This window comes from Aspergillus vadensis (genome assembly GCF_003184925.1).
Source record: "Aspergillus vadensis CBS 113365 unplaced genomic scaffold BO88scaffold_1, whole genome shotgun sequence".
NCBI classification, from domain to species: Eukaryota; Fungi; Ascomycota; class Eurotiomycetes; order Eurotiales; family Aspergillaceae; genus Aspergillus; species Aspergillus vadensis.
The window spans coordinates 3,140,211-3,160,111 of record NW_020292039.1 but is presented as its reverse complement, the minus strand read 5'-3'; the positions used below and the strand labels follow the sequence as shown (position 1 = coordinate 3,160,111).

General features: G+C 50.9%; 5 protein-coding genes and 1 non-coding gene across 6 annotated transcripts; 5 read left to right on the top strand and 1 right to left on the bottom strand.

Annotated features, from left to right (window-relative positions):
- Positions 1-342: 342 nt before the first annotated feature.
- BO88DRAFT_329271 (uncharacterized protein) lies at positions 343-942 on the top strand (the record flags this gene model as incomplete). Its single annotated transcript, XM_025702592.1, has 1 exon — positions 343-942. The coding sequence occupies one exon, from the start codon at positions 343-345 to the stop codon at positions 940-942; it is 600 nt and encodes a 199-aa protein (XP_025568916.1).
- A 3,006-nt stretch (positions 943-3,948) lies between these two features.
- On the bottom strand, positions 3,949-4,021 carry BO88DRAFT_t17. The gene has a single exon. It is a non-coding gene; the product is annotated as a tRNA-Lys (tRNA).
- Positions 4,022-4,506: 485 nt separating this feature from the next.
- BO88DRAFT_448894 (mitochondrial 54S ribosomal protein bL33m) lies at positions 4,507-4,817 on the top strand (the record flags this gene model as incomplete). The annotated part of the gene is made up of 2 exons (XM_025710454.1): positions 4,507-4,519; positions 4,648-4,817. 2 exons carry the CDS (start codon positions 4,507-4,509, stop codon positions 4,815-4,817), a joined length of 183 nt encoding a protein of 60 aa, XP_025568915.1.
- Positions 4,818-11,069: 6,252 nt separating this feature from the next.
- BO88DRAFT_421425 (uncharacterized protein) lies at positions 11,070-11,634 on the top strand (the record flags this gene model as incomplete). Its single annotated transcript, XM_025708512.1, has 2 exons — positions 11,070-11,277; positions 11,357-11,634. The coding sequence occupies 2 exons, from the start codon at positions 11,070-11,072 to the stop codon at positions 11,632-11,634; spliced, it is 486 nt and encodes a 161-aa protein (XP_025568914.1).
- Positions 11,635-12,389: 755 nt separating this feature from the next.
- BO88DRAFT_484052 (putative NAD binding Rossmann fold oxidoreductase) lies at positions 12,390-13,538 on the top strand (the record flags this gene model as incomplete). Its single annotated transcript, XM_025712263.1, has 2 exons — positions 12,390-12,716; positions 12,798-13,538. 2 exons carry the CDS (start codon positions 12,390-12,392, stop codon positions 13,536-13,538), a joined length of 1,068 nt encoding a protein of 355 aa, XP_025568913.1.
- Positions 13,539-14,175: 637 nt separating this feature from the next.
- Positions 14,176-19,501, top strand: BO88DRAFT_421423 (DUF1793-domain-containing protein; the record flags this gene model as incomplete). The annotated part of the gene is made up of 16 exons (XM_025708511.1): positions 14,176-14,611; positions 14,675-14,802; positions 14,824-14,844; positions 14,872-14,952; positions 14,986-15,063; positions 15,085-15,264; positions 15,286-15,504; positions 15,526-16,133; positions 16,155-16,270; positions 16,298-16,304; positions 16,329-16,403; positions 16,517-16,518; positions 16,728-16,729; positions 17,190-17,346; positions 17,442-17,553; positions 17,671-19,501. The coding sequence occupies 16 exons, from the start codon at positions 14,176-14,178 to the stop codon at positions 19,499-19,501; spliced, it is 4,053 nt and encodes a 1,350-aa protein (XP_025568912.1).
- Between the last annotated feature and the right edge of the window lie 400 nt (positions 19,502-19,901).

Below are 19,901 nucleotides of genomic sequence, written 5' to 3'. Positions count from 1 at the left end.
GTATGCCAATCATGGATGCCTTCCATCCTCCTCAACTATATAACTTCCCTCTCCCACCCCCCATGAACCTCCTCCCCATTCATCTACTCACTACACACTTCTCTCAAGCATCCATACATACACTTCACCAAAAGACCTTTACATCTCTACTACCCACATCTTCATCACACTTAAACAAGTCCAAACTACCTTGTTATAGTCCTCGTGATCCATCCGCCAGTCACGCTGTCGCCCTCCAAGTCTCTCCGTTTCTGGCCCCCCTTCTACTACTCCATCCAGGAGACTCTTCGAATCGAAAGACCTCGTTATCGCACTCGAACACCTCTCCGTCGTTCAGCAACTATGCCTGCTCCTATCGAGCAGCCCTCCGAGCCCGTCGTGCTCGTGCGCGACCCCGAGGACGATGAGAGCTACGTGATCTCTGCCTATGAAGGCCACGCCGACCACTGCACTCGATGTGCAGACCCGATGACTGCATATGAAGAGAAGCGCTCGCTCTGCAAGCGTGGTGCCCAGTATGCCCGCGACGTGACCGAATACCTCCGCAGCAAGAACGGAAAGATCTACTCCGTTGTTGACCTTGAGCGCAACCGATCGACCCTGGTCAGGGTACCCCTGAAGTGCGTCTCTGTGCGCCAGCTGCTCCTGGCAATCGAGAATGGTCTGCGTGTGAACAACAAGGAGGAAGTCACCGCTCGCGAGCGGCCGATAATCAGCCATGAGCCAGCCCCTGTCCGCCGGACTGCCACCCAGGAGGATATGGCCTGTACTGCAATCATTGAGCGAGAACCACGCTCTCTGAGGCGTCACCGGGTCATCGTCTACACCTCTCCGCGGAGCTCTCCCAGCCGTGGGTCTCTGTATGAGGCCGACGCCGCTGACCGCATTGCGCGTGTCAACCGGTCCTCGCGCATCTACCGGCCGAGCGACTACTACCGCTGAGGGACATGAGCAGAGCTTCTGATGCATTCATTAAGGTTTCACGCATGCGCAATTGTGGATATATCTGCGGTGCAGACAAGTCACCATTATTATCACCGACCCGGTCCCGTCGCAGCAAAGGCTAGACCAGCCTGCGACACTGGCACGAGCCAGACCCATACCCGATGGTAGCCAGCTTATCTATGGGTCCTCGGGGATATTTATACCCCGCCTAGAGATTGGCTACATCCTTGTTGGAGGAACTGGATTCCTTGCTTACTGTTCTGTTACCGACCTGCTGTCTGATTCTATCCTGTTTGGAGTGAAGACGAGGAAACGAACGAAAGCAACAAAAACAGGCGGAAAACACAAAATCACCCACCAAAAAAAAGAAAGAAACGCAGGGAAAGGAGGAATTTCCTAGGCTTCAGTCTGCACACTGCAGCTCTGACTCACTCCTACTCCAAGTGGTCAACGGGCACACCCACCATCCGATGGCTGCAGCTCACCTGCATGCAGTCCGTCCCCCGACCGATGATCCACCCGGATCATCCCCTTCCCCTCATTTGGTCTTTTTTCATCGGGGACTCGAACGAGTTACACCCACTTTTCCTTTGTCTTTGCAATGATTCGTGCTTACGCGTCCAATAAGTGATGCTGTATTTTAATATGAAATTAATGCAATAACTGCCAAGTGGTCTTTCTGCAAGTCTCACTCTTCTGCAACGTAGCCAACCACTTTTAACCCACCAGTAGTACTACTACTGCTAGTTACTCTGCATATTGCATGTGCATAGACAGCCTCATTTGTCTGCCTAGCCAGTTAGCCACATAATATACTCCGTACTATCCTCTCCTATACTACCCTACTACTATACCCTCCCTCGGCACTGCGGCTCTATCCCTGTCCCCCCTCTTCCTTAGCAGCCACCCAGCCAGCCTCTAACATTCACCCGCGCAAAGTTTATTTCCCATCGTGCATCGTGCATTTCCTTCCTTCTTACCACTTATACCCCGGTACACCGTACATGAACATACATTGCGAGTGAGTGAGTCATTCCAGTAGTCAATGTACCTACCCTATTGGCTCGAACCTACGTATTGGATTCTGCACTGATCCTTGTCCCAGATGCATACTACCACTACTTCTCTAAACCTTTGGAATAGCACTGCACATGAAACTCCCACCACATCACAACACAAACAAAAGACCTTGTTTCCACAACATCATGTACTAAGCCAGGAGGCTGGTAATTATTACCCATTTAGTTAGATAATTAGTTAACTACTAGGTATTGCACCGTTGAAATCCAACCCGCTACGCTACGTGGTTCCTCTGTCACTGTACCTGGTGGATCAGAGTCCCCACTTGCGGGTACTCCACCGGCTCTGGCCTCGACTCGAAGTCTGGGTACATGGTGGAGACTGGTGTCTATACTTAGTGGGTAGGTAGTGTATGCCACAGTGACAGCAAGTGAGTGTTTGGTGTATGTAGTGGGTGGGTACTATGTACGTATACGTAGTGAGTAAGATGGTGGTGGTGGTGGTGGTGGTGGTGGTGGTGGTGGTGGTGGTGGTGGTACTTTTGCTTCCGGCCGGATCAGCGGGTGCTAGCCCGGATGCTAGTATAGTAGTTACTGTGGATCATGGTGATACGGATGGGATGCTGTTCCTGTCGTTAGGTACTTCTGAGGTAGTAGTATGGGGCTGTTGGGCAGGTACTGCTACTATCTAGATACTTACTAGTCAGTTAGTGAGAGCTTGCTGTGTCTGTGCTGTACGTAGCTAGCGAGCTAGTAGCTACAACTACGGACTAAATATAGTAGTGCCATCGGCAGTTGAGATAGCTATTACCGGGGTGTGCTCATACCGTTTTCGGTTATTGTGGATAGCTTCAATACCAATATGTGATGATCATTGGTAGGTACTAATGTATACGTCTATCGGGGAACGATAGAGATGGGGTAATTCTCCGAAGATAGTACCTACTATGGAGCTATAGTACGGCCCGGGGTTAGGCTAGCTCATCATCAACAACATTGCTGGTTTGATTTTGAAACCTGAAACCTGGCTAGTTAGCTAGAGTGGAGATGTAACTGCTGTCCAGATTGCATCCAGACTGATGAGATCGACGTCTGTTATCGGGTGATTTAGCTATCTATTCATGAGGAGATGTGTCTGTGCGTCAGTCTAGAGTGGTCGGTGATGATCATAACACTAAATGATAATGTCCTGAATAGGTAGGTTGCTGAAGAATGGGGATCCACTTGGGATGTCCGTATATTCTGTTGGAATAGCATAGGTCCATGGGACAACAAGTACAGTATCACACCATCGTACGTGAATTTGTAGTATGCTGTCAGACTGTCTGGACACTTGCCTGTGGATCAATGGTTGGAGAGGCGCTTGTGTTATACTTTATGCTGTGTATTGGGTGGGGAGAGAAGCCATCAATGGGATTGAGGTAGCATTGAACATAGCATTTGAGTTGTGGCTGTTGACCTTGGAGACAGACGGACAGGTTCCGAGATGATCTAGGGCTGCACTATGTGACTGACCACTGTGGTAGCGTACCATGGGTCATAGGTACCAGAATTTCATAGATGCCCTAAGCAGCTAACAAGGAGCATCGGGGACTATGTAGTATAATGCCCGATTGTTGCGCCAGGGAATCTCTCAGTGAGGAATGCGCTGAGACGCTTATGCGGCAGAATATCACGAGAAGTGTTCTGCAGGGAAAGAATCATGAGACGGACTCATTGATGTCGCGGAACTCCGCAGCACTGCCTGAGCTGAGCACGAAACAATCAAATATCGGATTATCATGACGCGTACAGATCACTGTTATTAGGTGAAGGGTAAACGGTATTTCGCCAGGAGTGTAGTCGTTCCGTTTATCAAGGCCGTCCGTATTCACAGTTTCACAGTGCACACAAATCCCACGCAATTGACAGCCAAAAAGAAGGCCCCACAGGTAGCGGATGCTTATGGATCCAAGGAAGCCAACAATCAAAAAACAAAAAAGAAAGCCCAACGCGGGGCTCGAACCCGCAGCCTTGAGATTAAGAGTCTCACGCTCTACCGATTGAGCTAGCCGGGCTAGTTCGGTGAAAGAGGCATTTCCTATTTAACTTACAGGCCAGGGATACTGTCACTGCCTTCCACACTCGGGTCCAGCTTTCCATTTCTCGAATCCAGTATGTCCAGCTGATCTAGTTTGGATGTCAGTCGAGCCGGTGTTAACACACCATCATGGCTGCCGGCCCATCTCATCCCTGCCATTGGCCGGCTAGCATTCCACCAAATATTCAAGTCAACCCTAGAGGCGATATTGATCGCGCAAAAATAAATCAGCAGTTCTCCAAGTGGTATACAGCTTTGACCCAAGCACGTGTAAGTCACATGACCCCATCCCAACTATAACCCACCAATAACCCACCATTCCCAATCAGGAAACACCCCCATCACGTGCCCGCATCCCAATCCAATCCTCCAAACTTCTCCGGCGCAACTCCGCAAGTCCCTTGACTCGACGCCCAGGCAATCCCACCCCTCAAGCTCAATCTCTCCCAAAAGCCCTTCAAAATGGCCAAGAAAGGTACGTTAACACATTTCCCATGACTCTACCCCTGCGCCGAATCCCACCAAAGCTCGACTGCTCCGGCAGTAACACTGACGAAATCCACTGGATAATGAATGAATGACTGACAAGATGGCATCATACAGTCAAGTCGCGCACTATCACCGTGCGTCTCATCTCCATGGCCATGACCGGTTTCTATCGCACGATGATCCGTCCCCGTACGCACCGTCCGCTCAGCATGCTCAAGTACGACCCCGTCGTGAAGAAGAAGGTCCTGTTTTTGGAGGCTACAAAGGGTGGACGGAATAAATAAGCCACTTTACGTTCTGGATACCTTTTTCTCTGTTTATTCGGTGGTTCGTTTCGATAATGACGCTCGGCTGGACGGTTCCAATACATATATTTCGTTGGTGGGAAAGCGGTGATGGACAAAGTCAACTTGGGGCTTCCATTCTCAAGGTTCTTACGAGACGGCTACGACTTTGTGGAATACCGATACCGATACCGATACCTCCGGCTGAAATCGGGATGAGCCATCACTGGATCTTTTTATCGATATGAGACGAACATGTATATTAGACGGTGCAGTGGCGAGGATGGTCGTGGAGGCTGTGCCATAACCACAGGCTTCCGTGGACGTTTGAGCTGTGTATCTTTTTCGGTGTTATATTGTGGCGTTTAGAGCAAGACATTCTGGGTTGAATCAATCTTCATTTATCGATTTGATTGCGTTGATGCATATAACATTATTTGGAAAGCTTCAGACATTCTGTGCTGCGGAAATTGAGTTTGGGATATGTTTTTCTCACTTCTCGATATCACGTCGGATCAATTAGAAAGTGCACGAATTGAAGAAAAGTTGGTACATCGAATCATTGTTTCGCCTGTCTGCCGTCTGACGTATTCGTTCATGTGCCCCTCAGGCTCCTCGGCTGAAGCGAGCATTATAATGATCACCTACTGGGGTCAGTATGCTTATTATACATCCTATGCTGCGTCTTACCTCGTGTCTTTCGCCCTGCTCCCCTACCTCTAGCTGCTCGCTTTGGGTTGGTCCCCTGGCTGGCATTCATCGAAGAAGGCCTGCTGCTTCCGGAAGCAAGCTTCTTGGGGCTCGGCTTGCGCTCGAAGTACTCGCTGACGGGCTTTGTTTGTGGCTTCTGATCCACAGAAACCTTTGCCCGTTTGTTTCCAGTGGAGCAAGATGCATTGGCATGCGCAGCTTCATCAGCAATCTCATTTCTAGGTGAACAGGTCGGTTGTTCCTCAAGATTTGCCAGTGTTCGAGGCGCGGGTTGACGAGACCTGGCATATGTGCGGCGATTGAGACGGGCTGGTCTGTCCTCGATGGACTGGCTCCGCCACTGACTGGGGCTGACGTTGCTCGCGGCCGATAATTTGCGTTTCTGCCCTGGTGATAACGTGCTCTGTGCCTCGAAAGTGACACCTTTTGATTTTGTTGCCTTATCTTTACTGCTGCACTTCGTTTCGAGTGCTTTCTCATCCTTCATGGGTTGAGGGCTTAGCTGGGGCGCTGTGTCCTTGGCTGTTTTAGCAGCTCTGTTGGCTGCTCCTGTCGAATGGGCTTCATCAGGCCTGCTAACTGAGTGGACCTCATTCGACACCTTCTGCTCTGAAGTGAGAAGTAGCATAGCTGCAAGATCATCCTGATCATTGCCAAAGACAGAACTATCTATCGGTGACCTTTGGCGAAAGCTTGAGAAAGGTACAATATTGGGGTTCTGCGCGGAACAGATAGGTTGTTTTGCGGCGTCGTTTTGTGTGGGGTTAGGTTTTGCTGGGAAAGGCGAAGATATAATGCTTGCTTGAAAGCTTTCTGCTTTGTAGATCACTTCCGTAGCCTTATATCCTTCCTGCCCTAGGCTTACAAGGCTCTTCCGCGGAGTTGAACTTCGAGCCTGCGAGCCACCAACTTCCGGGTTTCCACCAGGAGATGAGTTCAAGGAATCGCGGGCGGTATCTCTGCTAATAACTGTGCGCAAACTAGTTTCCAGGCTGCTCCATGCTTCCGAGGCTGGCTGGTCAGGCATGGCAAGGCCCGCTTGTCCAAGCGTTGCTTTCAGTTTGTCCATCCACTTCTCGGAATTTTGGACCCTTCTGAGTAGTGATTTTATCTCTTCTCCCGCCTTCCCTTTGCTGCATTCGAGATCCGCCTTTTCTGACATCGTAGCCTTGAGCTGTGACTGGACGAGACAACACTCATCTTCCTTTTTCTGCAACTCCTTGCAGAGCATGTCATGTTTGGAATGAATATCCTCGATGGACTTTGATCCCTCTTTGCTGATTCTGGAGCATTCGTCCTCAAGACTTGAAATCCGGTGAGTAGCTTCTTCAATTCGATGCTGAAGACATGCCTGCTCCGCCGCGCTCGACGACACCACCTCTCCAAGTCTTGCTGCTTCGTGCTTCTTCTCCTCTAGCTTGGATGTTTTCTCAGATATGTCATTCTTGAGACCCTCGTTCTCCCTTTCTTTGGACCCAAGCTATACCAGTCAGCACCTTGACAATAACAGAGTTCCATGCTCGCCTACCAGGAGTTCCAGTTCGTTCACTCGCTGCTTCATCTTGTCTTCGCGCTCTGTCTTTTCTTGCATCAGTATGTTTCTGCCCTCAATCATACTGGAACTTACTAGATCTCGTCGTGTCTCAGCCAACTGCATGGACACCTTGCTCAAATTTCTCTCAAGCTCGGATTTCCCTCGTAAGAGCTCATGGATTTGCTGGTCGTATCTTGCCCGATCCTGTTCTCGGGAGATAACACTAGCTCTACTGAGCTCTTTACGAACTCTTGCCTCCACAGACTTGACCTCATCCTTCAGTGTTGCTACTTCCGCTTCGTACCTCCGGACGCGAGAATCATCATCTTCCACCTTTGCTGATGCAATTTCCAGCGATCTTCTCAATGCCTGAATTTCAAGATCTTTAATTCTCAAGGCTTCCTCGGCCGACTTGGACTGTTCCGACAAAATTTGGATTTTGCTTTCCTGTTCGGCCAGTGTCTGCTCAAACCGGCGAGTCTCGTCTTCCAGAATCTGTCTCTGGTCTGGCAGCTGCATCGCCGATAGACTGGCTTCCAGAGCTTTAAAGTGATTGAGGAGACCGCTTTCCCTCGTCTCTAATCCCTTGATTGAGACATTTATTTCCTCATTGGCGGCCGCCAATTCTCGAAGCGTGTTTCGCAAGCTCTCATTGTTTTCTGAATCTCTTGAAATCTTCGCCGCTAGCTGACTGTCGCTGGCAACATGCTTCCCGATAATCTCAATCTGTGCTTTAAGGCTCTCAGTCAGGCCTTTAGTTGCCTCAGTCCCCTTTCCAATTCCAGCATTCAGCTGGTGCATCGCCGAGTCCATGCTAAAGCGCCTTATTAGCCAACTGAAAGGATTTTGCCTAGACTATGAAGCTTACCGCGCTGCGAAGGCGTGGATAATGTCTGTGCACGCTGCTACATCAGCCTTTCCTGATGAGATACCCTCCCGCAACTCTCCGAGTGAAGCTAGACAACCGCTGAAATCACAGCTCAGACCCTCTTCAAGGGCCTTCATAGATGCAACATGTTGATTGCCCAGGCTTATCAATGCAGCATCGAGACTTTCTCTGACCTCACATTGATGAGACATAATCTTGTCCAATTTGGTGGACTGAGCTCTGGCACAATTTTGAATGTAGACTTCAAGGAGACTTGATCGTTTCTTCTCATCCGACAGCTGCGTCAAAAGGTCTTTTGATCTCCCCTCGGCATCTTTTAGACTTTGTTTGAGCAGGTTGTTCTGGCTTTCCACCTTTGAAAGCTCACCCCGCTTATGTTCTGCGTCGTTTGAGGCCTTAGCTAACTGTGCTCTCGCTTCCTTTATGCTGGTGCTTATCTCATTTCGCTCAATCAGCAATTCTTTCCTTGTTCTTTTGAGCTGAATAGCCTCCCCACGTAAATTTTGAAAATCGCAGCCCAGTTCATTCAAGAAGCTTCTAAACTTCGCGAACTTCGACCTCCATGTTCCCAGGCGGGACTTGTAGGCTTCGAGCTCAGAGGATTGCTTCTGGAACCTCTGGCAGGACTCTTCTAGTTGGCCTTTCAGTATACTGTTTTCCTCTGCCGCCTTGGTCATCTTGGCTTCCATTTGCTGTTTAATCTTAGAAGCGACTATTGCACTTTTCTCGCGATCTCTGATACGGTTGATAAGCAATTGGAAGAGATCTTCCTCTGATAACTTTGGTTCTCCATCTTCAGAGCCATCACTTGATGGAAGCCTAGCACTGAAGGTGCTTTTTTTGCTTGACCGGCGACGCTTTGTGATTCTTGATGTTTGATTTGTAGCAACCAACAAACTTTTCTCGGTCGCTTTGCTTTGATCCGGTCTTCTCAATGGTTCATGAGAGATACTTGTGTTAGGTGCCCTGCTTCCATGCTCTGTCACCTCGTTTCTTTCGGTGTTCTGGATCCTCGTTAGCAGGAAAGGAAGAGACTTGATATGTTTCCTGCCTACCTTTCTGTGTTCCATAGAAGTAGTTCGTCTTTCTTAATTAACAGGTCAGTGACGATCACACATTTTGTTGTGCTGCACATACTGAGCGCTGCATTTTCTGAGGGGATTGCCCCTGAATCAGCGGATGAGCGTTGGCCGACTTGTGGCACAGAACTTGCTGCAGAATGCAAATCGTGCGAGCCTTGCCCTGCATGCACCTTGCTCTGTGTTGTCTTTAGAGAGGCGGCCTCTAGTACTTGTGCTTCGAGAGATCCATTTCGTGGAATTACGTTTATATTACGTGTGCTGATATTCGAGTTCGCTGGATATGAAGAACTGTACATCAGACGAAATTTAGCCTAGCACCAACTGTCAGACACATTACTCACCTTTCTTCTCCCAAATCTTTTCGAGAGACCAAGGACACATCTTTGTCACCATCGAGATGAGCATCAACCCCAGGAGGCATGGTATTCAGTGAGGAGCGTTTTGCTGGCTGCAGGGAGAATGAATTTGGACCCTGAGTAGGCCTCTGGAAGCAAAAAGCTGCCATGTCAATACCAGAACTCTGAGGGCGTTCCATGAGTAGTGGGGAAATCTGTCTGCTGAGCACGTATCTGTCCTCCTCTGAGACCATAGTTGCTTCGAGCTCTGGTGGGAGGGGATCATTATGGTCTGCCAAATGCAAGAGTAGCAGTTCTTCCACCTCGTCATAGGTAGTCCCATCGGCGAGGTTCGCAATATCGGGACATACTATAGAGTCCGCCTCTAATATCGGCTCCTGCTCGTTCTGCATCTTGACATGACTGAGACGTTTGATTATCAGATCCTGGACTCTCAGTGTATAGCAAGGGACGAAGGGGTGGAATCACCCAGTGGAAAAGAAAGTGAACCGACTTGCAAGAATATGAGTTCCTAAAGGGTGACAGTACAGAAGGCCACAGTATGAGTCGCTGCTATCACGCCTGTATTGCTTGTCATACTGCTTTCACAATGTAGGCCCTCTCATGTGGTCTGCAAGTTGTCTGGAGTGAGAAGAACAGGACATAGAGTATCCTGAGTGACCAAGACAGATGACCCCTCGTGACTCAAATAATGAAAATGCACAAACGGAAGTCAGTTGCTGCCGAATCGAGCAAATAATGTCCTTTTGTTATTTCTACCAATGCTAAATTGTGACTGCACAACATAAACACTACTAACACTTGCATTTGTCACTGGCACTATAAACTACTAGTTATGGTGGTTGCAAAATTAGTAGCCATGTAACATCACCTTTTTTGCTACCTTGACCACTATGACATCTAGGATGTCAGTCGTTGACATTTAGATGGGTGTCAGGTCAGAGAAAAGACAGACAAGGCGCCTTACCGGGCCAATTATGGGCTGGAAAAGATGACACTGTCATCTATCCCACACCTCAATTATCACTGCCATATAATGATACCCAATCTATAGCTCTACCATTCCTTAAGAGATTACGATCGCAGGTTTTACGACCAGAGATATGACATTCCGCAGAGCTGAATATACTGATGTTGCATTTGCTTTTCCTTGTAGCGCAGGTGTTAAATAGTGATCATTCGTCCAAATGGTCCGACGCAGCCTCACTTGCGCCCGAGCAGATGCAGAACATCTGAAGACTTATGGAGTCCTCTTGCATCGGCGGCCAAACCACCTTTACAATTGGACACTTTCCAAAGTCTATGCAGAGTTGGTGGTTGCAGTTGGCGCCGATATGCCACTAAGTCGAGTTCCGTGTCTCCGATTTGACGTTTGCGTTTCACCCTCAAACCAGTGAAACTGCATGATCCCGGGCCTTCCCACCCGGTCAAACACTCCAGCCCATCTTCAGGATTTAGCCTGTCACAGTTAGGCCTATCACGGAACAAGATGTCGTAGTGCTGCGTACACCAGCAGATTCTTCACAAATCTCGCACCCCTGGTGACCCCATCGACTCCCATATATGATATGCTGAGCGCTCTCGCCATGCCTGATTAAACTCTCAGCTAATCTTTGATTCCCAAGTGTCAGTTATCGATACAAAAACTTCTCGGCGCATCTCATGTTTAGTCTCAAGAAAATGATCGGCGTCTCTATGTACTCAATACAGCCTTTGTGGGTGGTGTTAAGTGTGCTATCATCACCAGCAGTCGCACAAGGTGTACTTAATAGTGTCGACAGCCAGGATGGAGATGGCAAAACAGAGTCATCTTCGACGACGCCGAGTGTTTCCTCTAAAGGAATGATTATTTTGTGCACCATCGTGGCATTGGTGTTGGTTATTGGTGGTATGTCTCCTAAGAATTTGGTACAGGATCAAGAGTCGGTTCAGTGGTCGAACAGGTACTAACAATTCCGCTGTCATAGTTTTATTCACCGCTGTGTTCATTACTGTAAAGAAGAGGAGCTTGAAGACACCAAAGACAGCCTCCTTACCAGGTGAAGCAGTCACAGAGGCCACGGAAAGATCGTTGAGCGGCAATACACCGACCGAAAGGGACGGAGCTAGATCCAAAACTTTGAAACACGAAGAGATTCAACCAGATATAGAGAAGAATGCTGGCGTTGAGCAAAGCCGACCGCACAAAAATGCTTGGACGAAGCAAAGAGGATGGGGATCCTACTTTTCTTTCGGACGCGCATAAAATCATCTCACAGCCACAGCACCTCGTCCAACTCCAATATTTCGAGCGATCCAGTCAAGAAACATTCAAATGAGAGCAGCTCAGCGTGATGGCATATTTTCCAGTTATTGTATTTCTCATATTCTTTCTTGTCGTGCCACCATTTCCCCCGCGCTGTCCCTTGATGTACATTTGGAGAGTACCCCGCACTCGGTAAATGTGAAAGTGGCTCCTATATCGAGTCGAAGCATCAGGATCGAGGAATGACAAGAATGATCACACCGATAGTCACCCAGTCTGTCTGTAGGGGAGCGTCGATGCCATGGAAAGCCTTGCCCAAACAATGTTGAGTGGGGACGCCCCGCGGTGTGCTGCAGAGGATCATCCAATCAGTCGCGCCAATTCCATGCTCCATGGATGATGGCAAGTCTTTCCGTCTGGAGCGAGCAACTCCACCCGTCTTGGTTCTACACACTGTCTATCGGAGCATGAATCTCTCTCCGCTCCATTGCATAAACAACGCAGAATCTCAATTTCTGCCCATTCACAGAGGGGAAATATGGGCTTGATTTTGAGGAAGGCAATTTTCCCCATCAACATGGCTGGACCCAGGACAATGTACTCCGAAGCCTCCAGAACATATAAGGCCTCTGGATCTCGCCCAGTAGGTTTCATTTCATTCCATTCAACGAAATATCTTATAAACATCTTGTCTTAAAACTCTCGAAGCCAATCTCACTCTTCTTCTTTATTTACGCACAGACTGTCATCTCACAATGCCTATTCAAAAGCTAAAAGTTGGCATGGCTGGTCTGGGCCGGATAGGCAAGGTCCATGTCCATAACTTCCTTCACCAAACCCCACGGGCCGAAGTTGTCGCAGCCTTCTCCCCCGACCCAGCTGAGATTACATGGGGCAGACAACACCTGGAGCCGTATGGAGTTACATTATATGACAACTACGACAAGATGCTGGAGCACCCCGGCTTGCAAGCAGTCGTCATCGGGACGGCAACCTCGGTGCATGCCGAGGAGACCATGAAAGCTATTGATCGGGACCTGCATGTCCTTTGTGAGAAGCCATTGTCAATTGATGTGGAAGTGGTATGTTCCAATTAATTTAACTGAACTGAATTTCGCTGTTGGTCCTGCTCCCACACTTGCATATGGCTAACTCCTTGATAGTGCAGAGCAGTTGCACAAAAGGCCAAGACTAAGCCACACTTGAAGGTCATGTGTGGCTTTTCTCGGAGATTTGATGACTCCTATCGCGAGGTCTACGATAAGATCAGCCAGGGCATGATCGGACGTCCCTCCATCGTAAGAAGCCAGACTTGTGACAAGTACGACCCCTCGGGCTTCTACGTTGCTTACGCAGCGTGGTCGGGAGGTGTGTTTGTTGACATGTCTGTGCATGACATTGACTTGACTTTGTGGTTCATGGGGGAGGACTCGGTTCCCAAGAGCATCTCCGCCCATGGCATCACGGCTGTCCAGCCTGAGTTGAAGAAGTACAAGGACTACGACAACGCCGTCGGAATTGTTGAGTTTCACAATGGCAAGATCGCCTACTACTACTGCTCTCGGATGATGCCCCACGGACAAGAAGATACAACCGAGGTTATTGGCACCGAGGGGAAGCTGTCTGTCAACATCAACCCACAACGCAACTTCGTCAACTACTACCACAGTGGAGGCATCACTCGCGAGGTCCCTGCGAATTTCCACGGGCGCTTCGGAGGAGCCTTTGTGAACGAGGCGAATGAATTCACTGCCTCTTGCTTGGATAACAAGCCTCTGCCCCTCAAGTTGTCCAACGCAGTCAAAGCTGTTGAGATTGGCGCATACCTTCAGGAGGCGTTGGTGACAGGGAAGCAGATCCACTTCGATGAGATCGGTAGAAGGATTGAGAAGTCTCAGTTGTAGGATGGATGAACTGTGTAGTCGGTCTGCTGCAAGCCTTGACTTTTACTTGTATTGTTCCAATCTATAAAAAATATCTAAGATGTTAGGAATACCTCATACTGCTTCCTCACTCTGTATTGTACGTAGTAGATTAGTTCAATTAAGCCGGGGAAAATGGCACTATTCCAAAAACGGCATCCCCGCATTCCCGGGCCTTTTAACCAGGGAGATCATCGAATCATCGACTCATGACACCCAGTCCGTCCCAGCACTTCCATGGTAATTAGTCTGCAACGCGACCAACATGGTGTTTATCACCGATGGTGTGACTGGCTCCACTGCGTCGTCAAAGGTCCCAGGGGCCGGGCGGGTTCCTGAGCGTGTCTGGCCAGGCTGCCACGCCAGCGCCAGCTCCAATGACGAAATGCACGGCTGACGACGCCCACGATCGACGAGAGAGCTCCATCCAGCCAGCCAGGGGTGCCTTTCCTCCCCATTGAACTTCAGCACTGAACTCGGCTCCCACCCCACTCTCCGTTTCACTTCACCATCTTCAACATCATCATCCCACTGCTGTCTTCCATGCTGGCGGACAGTAAACTCCCCTTTATATTTGACTACCTCCACGGCTGGATCTCCGGGACGTAGTTACTTCAACATGTATTTAGACTTCTCTAAGAGCCTCGGTATTGGCTCGCTCACTACCATGCTTCTCTCCGCATTCTCCCCACGAGAGCGTGCTCTCGTTGATCATCAGCCAGCGCTACCTCCATCTTATCCGCTGGCCGTCCGAAGTCCCTATCTCTCGGCATGGATGCCCAGCGACCAGGTTCAGACGTTGCCGTATGCGGAGCCTCAGTTTTGGGCGGGACAGAGTCTCACCTGGTCGGTCATGGCTCGCGTCGATGGCCAGGCGTACAGTTTGATGAGCGTTAAAAATCCCGGCGAGAACATCCGTCCAGCTATCGTTCGAAGCGCCGAGTATACCGCGACACATTCGGTCTTCAATCTTTCCGCTGGTTCGGTGGTTTTCACTCTGGACTTTTTCTCGCCCATATCGCCCTCAAACTATCTGCGACAGTCCCTCCCTTTCAGTAAGATATCGTGACTTCAGCAAAGCTTATCGTATTTCAGTAACTGACCATTTGGTGGGAAAGGCTACTTGACTGTTTCTGTATCGGAGGGTTCTTCCAAGAGCATCCAGATCTACTCTAGTATTGACGGAAGATGGACGGGCAAGCCACAACACACTACACGTGGTTTCCGCGAAACCGGCTCCACGGCCGTCTTCTCCTTGGGGCTGAAGAACGGTGTCCCTTACTCTGAAGTAGATGACATGGCCACTTGGGGCGAGGCGATATTCGCCTCTCGCCCGACTTCCAAGTCCAAGCTCTCCTTCTCATCCGGTAAACGTGGCGACGTGCGTTCTCAGTTTGTCAGTACCGGGAGCCTGGTCGACAACCGCCAGTCATGGGCTCCAGGAGGGATTGTAGCCCTTTCGCACGACTTAGGAAGGGTTGACAGTGGAGATTCAGTGACATTTGCCGTTGGACATGTGCGCGAAGAGTCCATTAATTACCTGGGAAAGCCATACACCGGATACTACCGATCGCAGTACCCGGATAGCCACGAAGCAGTCTCTTATTTCCTTGACGACTATCCCGCCGCTCTGCAGGAGTCTCGGGTGCTCGATACGGAGATGGCCAAGCAAGCCAAAGCAGCGGCTGGCCAAAAGTACGCCGATATAGTCACACTGTCGGCTCGTCAGGCGTACGGAGGAATAGAGGTGACCATTCCTAATGACACTCTGGACACCACCGATGTTCTGGCATTCATCAAGGAGCTTTCCAGCAATGGTAACCTCAACACAGTGGATGTTATCATGCCCGCCTTCCCGATCTACTACGTTCTGGACCCGGACTACATCCGCCTTCTATTGGAACCGATGATGAGATACCTGGCTGCTGGCCGCTGGCAGAAGCCGTATGTAATCCACGACATGGGCAAGCATTACCCCAATGCTATCGGGCATGACAATCAGAAGGCCGAGCCAATGCCGATCGAGGAATGTGGAAATCTAATGGTACTGGTCCTGGCCTACGTGCGAGCAACGGGTGACACCGAATGGGTCGCCCAGTACACCGACCTTCTTAGGGGCTATGCGGACTATTTGGTCGACAATGGTGTTGATATCACCAAGCAGCTGTCTTCCAATGACGCGGCTGGTGCACTTGCCAATGAGACGAACCTTGCCATCAAGGCGGCCGTCGGTATCAAGGCATTCGGCGAACTGACGGGACTTTCCGAATACTCTGACATCGGGGAAGCGCGAGCGGATCTATTCTTCACCCAGGGCCGTGGAACAGACGAGAATAAGACACACTTCGTGCTGCAATATCCCGAAAAGCCAGCTTCGTGGAAAATTCCATACAACCTCTACCCAGATGTATTACTTGATCTGCAGACCTTCCCTAAAGCGGCATACGAAATGGGAAATACCTTCTTCAAGTCTGTTCGAGCGGAATATGGAGTTCCGTTGGATAACCGGCAAGACTGGGCCAAGTCGGACTGGAACATGTGGCTGGCAGGCACGTTTGATGCCGACACTCGGTCCGAGTTTGTGGATGATCTCTGGAGTTTCATGACCAATGGAAAACACAACTGGCCGTTCTCCGATCGGTACGTTGCCACATCCGCCAAGGGACGGAGCCCTGGGGTGCCTGTGTTGTGCCGAGCTCGCCCAACAGTGGGTGGTCATTTTGCCCTGATGGCACTACAAGGGCCCAAGTCTCTTCAAGCTGCTGTGTCGAGGCAGGTGTTTGGTGAAGGAGGCAACAAAGGAGGCAGTGACAGCCAGGAGATTCTTTTGAACCAGGGAGATAATCTGTAGATTAGGCAGAGACTCTTTGTGTGTATCGCAAGGTCAATTGTGAATATAGTATATATGATGAGGTGGTAATGTTCGTCATCTCATGAATAACCTGCTGTGCCAGTGCCAGCTGTCAGGTACTTTCCTGTTTGGGCCCGACTTGAAGTGTCACTTGGGCATTGTGTAGATTTGGGCGAGATCTAGATAGATCGTCCCTGTGGTGAATGAAGCCTAAGGAAACACCCGGTGCAGAGATTTTTCGAGTTACTCTGTAGATGTCAACTCATTCACCTATCGGTGTTACTCCTGCTCCTATTTAGTTATTGGCTGCTTTTTCCTAGTGGTAGTGGTTGTTGTTGTTGTTGTCCCTTGCGCCCGTTTGCTGGAAAGCTGCCCCTGGGGCTTACATAAGCGGGGAGGCATCACTTCGGCTGGCAGCGACTCTGAGTCTCTCTTTCGCCGTGTTCCAAACCGCCTCGTCGTGCTTGCTTCCTCCTCTTTCCCCCCCAGTCGTCTTTCTTCGTCTTCTTCCTCTTCTCTCGCCCCGTCTCTTTTCCTTCTCCTTCTGCCTCATCATCAACTACCCTTGGCCTTTTCTTTCTCGCTTTTCCGACCTCACTTCCAGTCCCTACTCATGGCTTCTGTAAGTGCTCCCTCTCTGTCCCCGTATAGCTAAGCTGTGATGTGATGGCTGTCCAACGTCATGGCCCCCTCTGAAATCGCGCGTTGGCGATCCTCCAACGCGCTCAGATAAGATCTTGTTTTCCCTCGTGCTGACCTCATGCTCTCTTTTCCTTGTCTAGCCCCGTCCTCCACACAACTTCGGTCCTCAAGGCTATCCCCTCCCCAACGGTGCTGTTCCTTCTGGTCCCGTCCCCGGCGCCGCCCCTCTCCTTCCCAACAATGGTCGAATCATTCAGAATGGTCCCGTCAGAGTGCTGTGCATTGCGGACGTGCGAGGTATGTGCTCCGGATCTAGCTCCGGTAACGATCCCGGATTGGTAGACCCGATTGAGCTGATTTGGGAAATCTGTTTTGCTTTTTCCACGGCGCAGGTAATCTGAAGTCCTTGAATGAGTTGGCCAGGCAGGCCCGTGCAGACCATATCATCCACACTGGTGACTTCGGTTTCTACGATGACACTTCGCTCGAGCGCATTGCAGACAAGTCAGTGACTTTCCCCGTCCCCCGATTCGTGAAGCTGCGTTCAGCCGCTAGAGAGCTTTCATGCATGATAAACATGTGACCCGATCGACTAACACCAATCTGCAACTCGACTATTAGGACTCTTAAGCACGTGGCTCAATACTCACCCCTGCTCCCCGAGAATGTCAAGCGCACGATCGCCCAGACTCCTCCCCAGCAGTCGATCAAGCAACGATTCACCCCCGATCAGCTACCCCTCTCAGAGCTTCCCATGCTGCTCGACAAGCGTCTCACCCTCGATGTTCCTGTCTACACTGTCTGGGGTGCTTGCGAGGATGTTCGCGTGTTGGAGAAGTTCCGTTCGGGAGAGTACAAGGTTGACAAGCTGCACATCATCGATGAAGCCAACTCGCGGCTGCTCGACATTGGCGGTGTGAAGCTCCGTCTTCTGGGTCTGGGTGGAGCCGTTGTTATGCACAAGTTGTTTGACAATGGCGAGGGCAAGACTACTATTGCTGGTGGTCAAGGCACCATGTGGACAACCCTGCTGCAAATGGGAGAGCTGATTGACACAGCAAACCGTGTATACGACCCCTCAGAGACCCGGATTTTCGTCACGCACGCGTCGCCGGCTCGTGAGGGCATGCTGAACCAGCTGTCGGTCACGCTCAAGGCCGATTTCTCCATCTCCGCTGGCTTGCACTTCCGTTACGGCTCGTCCTACAACGAATTCTCCGTCAACCCCTCCCTCGACCACTACCGGGGCAAGCTCGCCGCTTCCAAGGCTTCCTTCAATGATGTGTGGGAGACCGTCCGCGGCGAGGTCGAGGCCGCCATCTCGCAGAACGAAGCTCAGAAGACTTTGCTCGACAATGCCCTGGAGGTGGTCACCAAGATGCCTACCGTTGCCAACGGTGGCAACCCGTTCGGTGGACCTGCTGCTCCCGGCAACGCAGCTGGCCAGGTCGACGAAAGCGCCTTCAAGAACATGTGGAACTTCAACTTGGCGGACGCAGCATTCGGCTTCTTGGTGCTTGAGATCGAGTCGGGCCGCATCGCTACCGAAATGCGCGCTCAAGGATTCAACTTTGCCCACCGTACTGGCAAGCCCCAGCCCGCTGGCCCAGCCCAGCCCGCTCCCGTCCCCGCTGGCGCCCCCGCTGGCATTGCCTCGCCTCGCGTTCCCGGAGCTGCTCCCCAATTCGGTCAGGCCCAACCTGTTCCCGCCCGCACGGGTCCCCTGCCCCAACAGCAGGCCCCAGCTCAGGCCAAGGCTCCTGCCGCCGCTCCCGCTCGTACATCCCCCGTTCCCGTGATCCCTAAGCCTGCTACGCCGCAGCCTGCCACCGCCCCTGCTGCGCAGCCCGCCGTGACGTCCCCGGAGAGAACCACGACCACCGAGGCCAATGGTACCGCTCAGCCTGAGAAGCCCTCTGAATCTCCGCTGCCCAAGATTGAGAAGAAGCAGAGCAACGGCCTCTTCGTCTCGAACGTTGAGAATGAACAAGCTGTGCGTGATCTCTTCCCTGAGGAAGACAAGGCCAAGATCACAAAGGTTGAGAAATGGGGCAAATACAACAACCATGTCGTCCACTTCGCGACTGTCGAGGAGGCCAAGGCTGCTCTCGATCGCCAGCCTGCCGAGCACAAGAAGCCTACCCCTGCCGGTCAGCCCCGTAAGCCCAACATCAAGTTTTTCGAAGACCGGGGCAGCCACCGCGGCAATGCCGGTACATGGCAGAGCAGTAACCGTGGTGCCAACGCCCCCCAGCGCGGGTACCAGAGCGGAGGTGCCAGTGACAGCGAGACTAACCGCGGACGTGGATTCCGTGGCCGAGGTGGTGCTGGCCGCGGCGACCGGGGCGGACGTGGCGGCCGTGGTGGTCGCGGTGGGTTCAACAAGGGAGGTGCTCCGACTTCAGACTCGGGACCAGGCGACAAGCCCGCTGCAACTGGAGGCGACGCTTGATATGTGTGATTGTGCCTGATTCCCCTCTCTGATTTCATGTCCACCTTTGTTTTCTCCAATTCCCCCATTCTATCTTTCTTTCCGAAAGTGTTTTTTTCTACCCTCAGCCATCTCTTCTTCCTGTCCAATGTTTTCATTAATCTCACGCTTTTCGATCGGTATTTTAATTTTCTATTGTTGTGATACTTGCTAAATGACGTCTTTTTCCTCTTTTCACCTTGTTCTTGTCCTTTTTCAGCGAGATGTGCGTCAAACTTCTTTTCCCATTCATCTTCCTCTTTCCTAGTAGACACTTCGCGCTGGCGACGGGATTGATCGGTTACTTCAATTGGTCAGTCCCATTTCCCACTCGGATCTTTAGGACCCCAAGGAGTCGTTGGTGCGGATCCGAAGGCAGAAG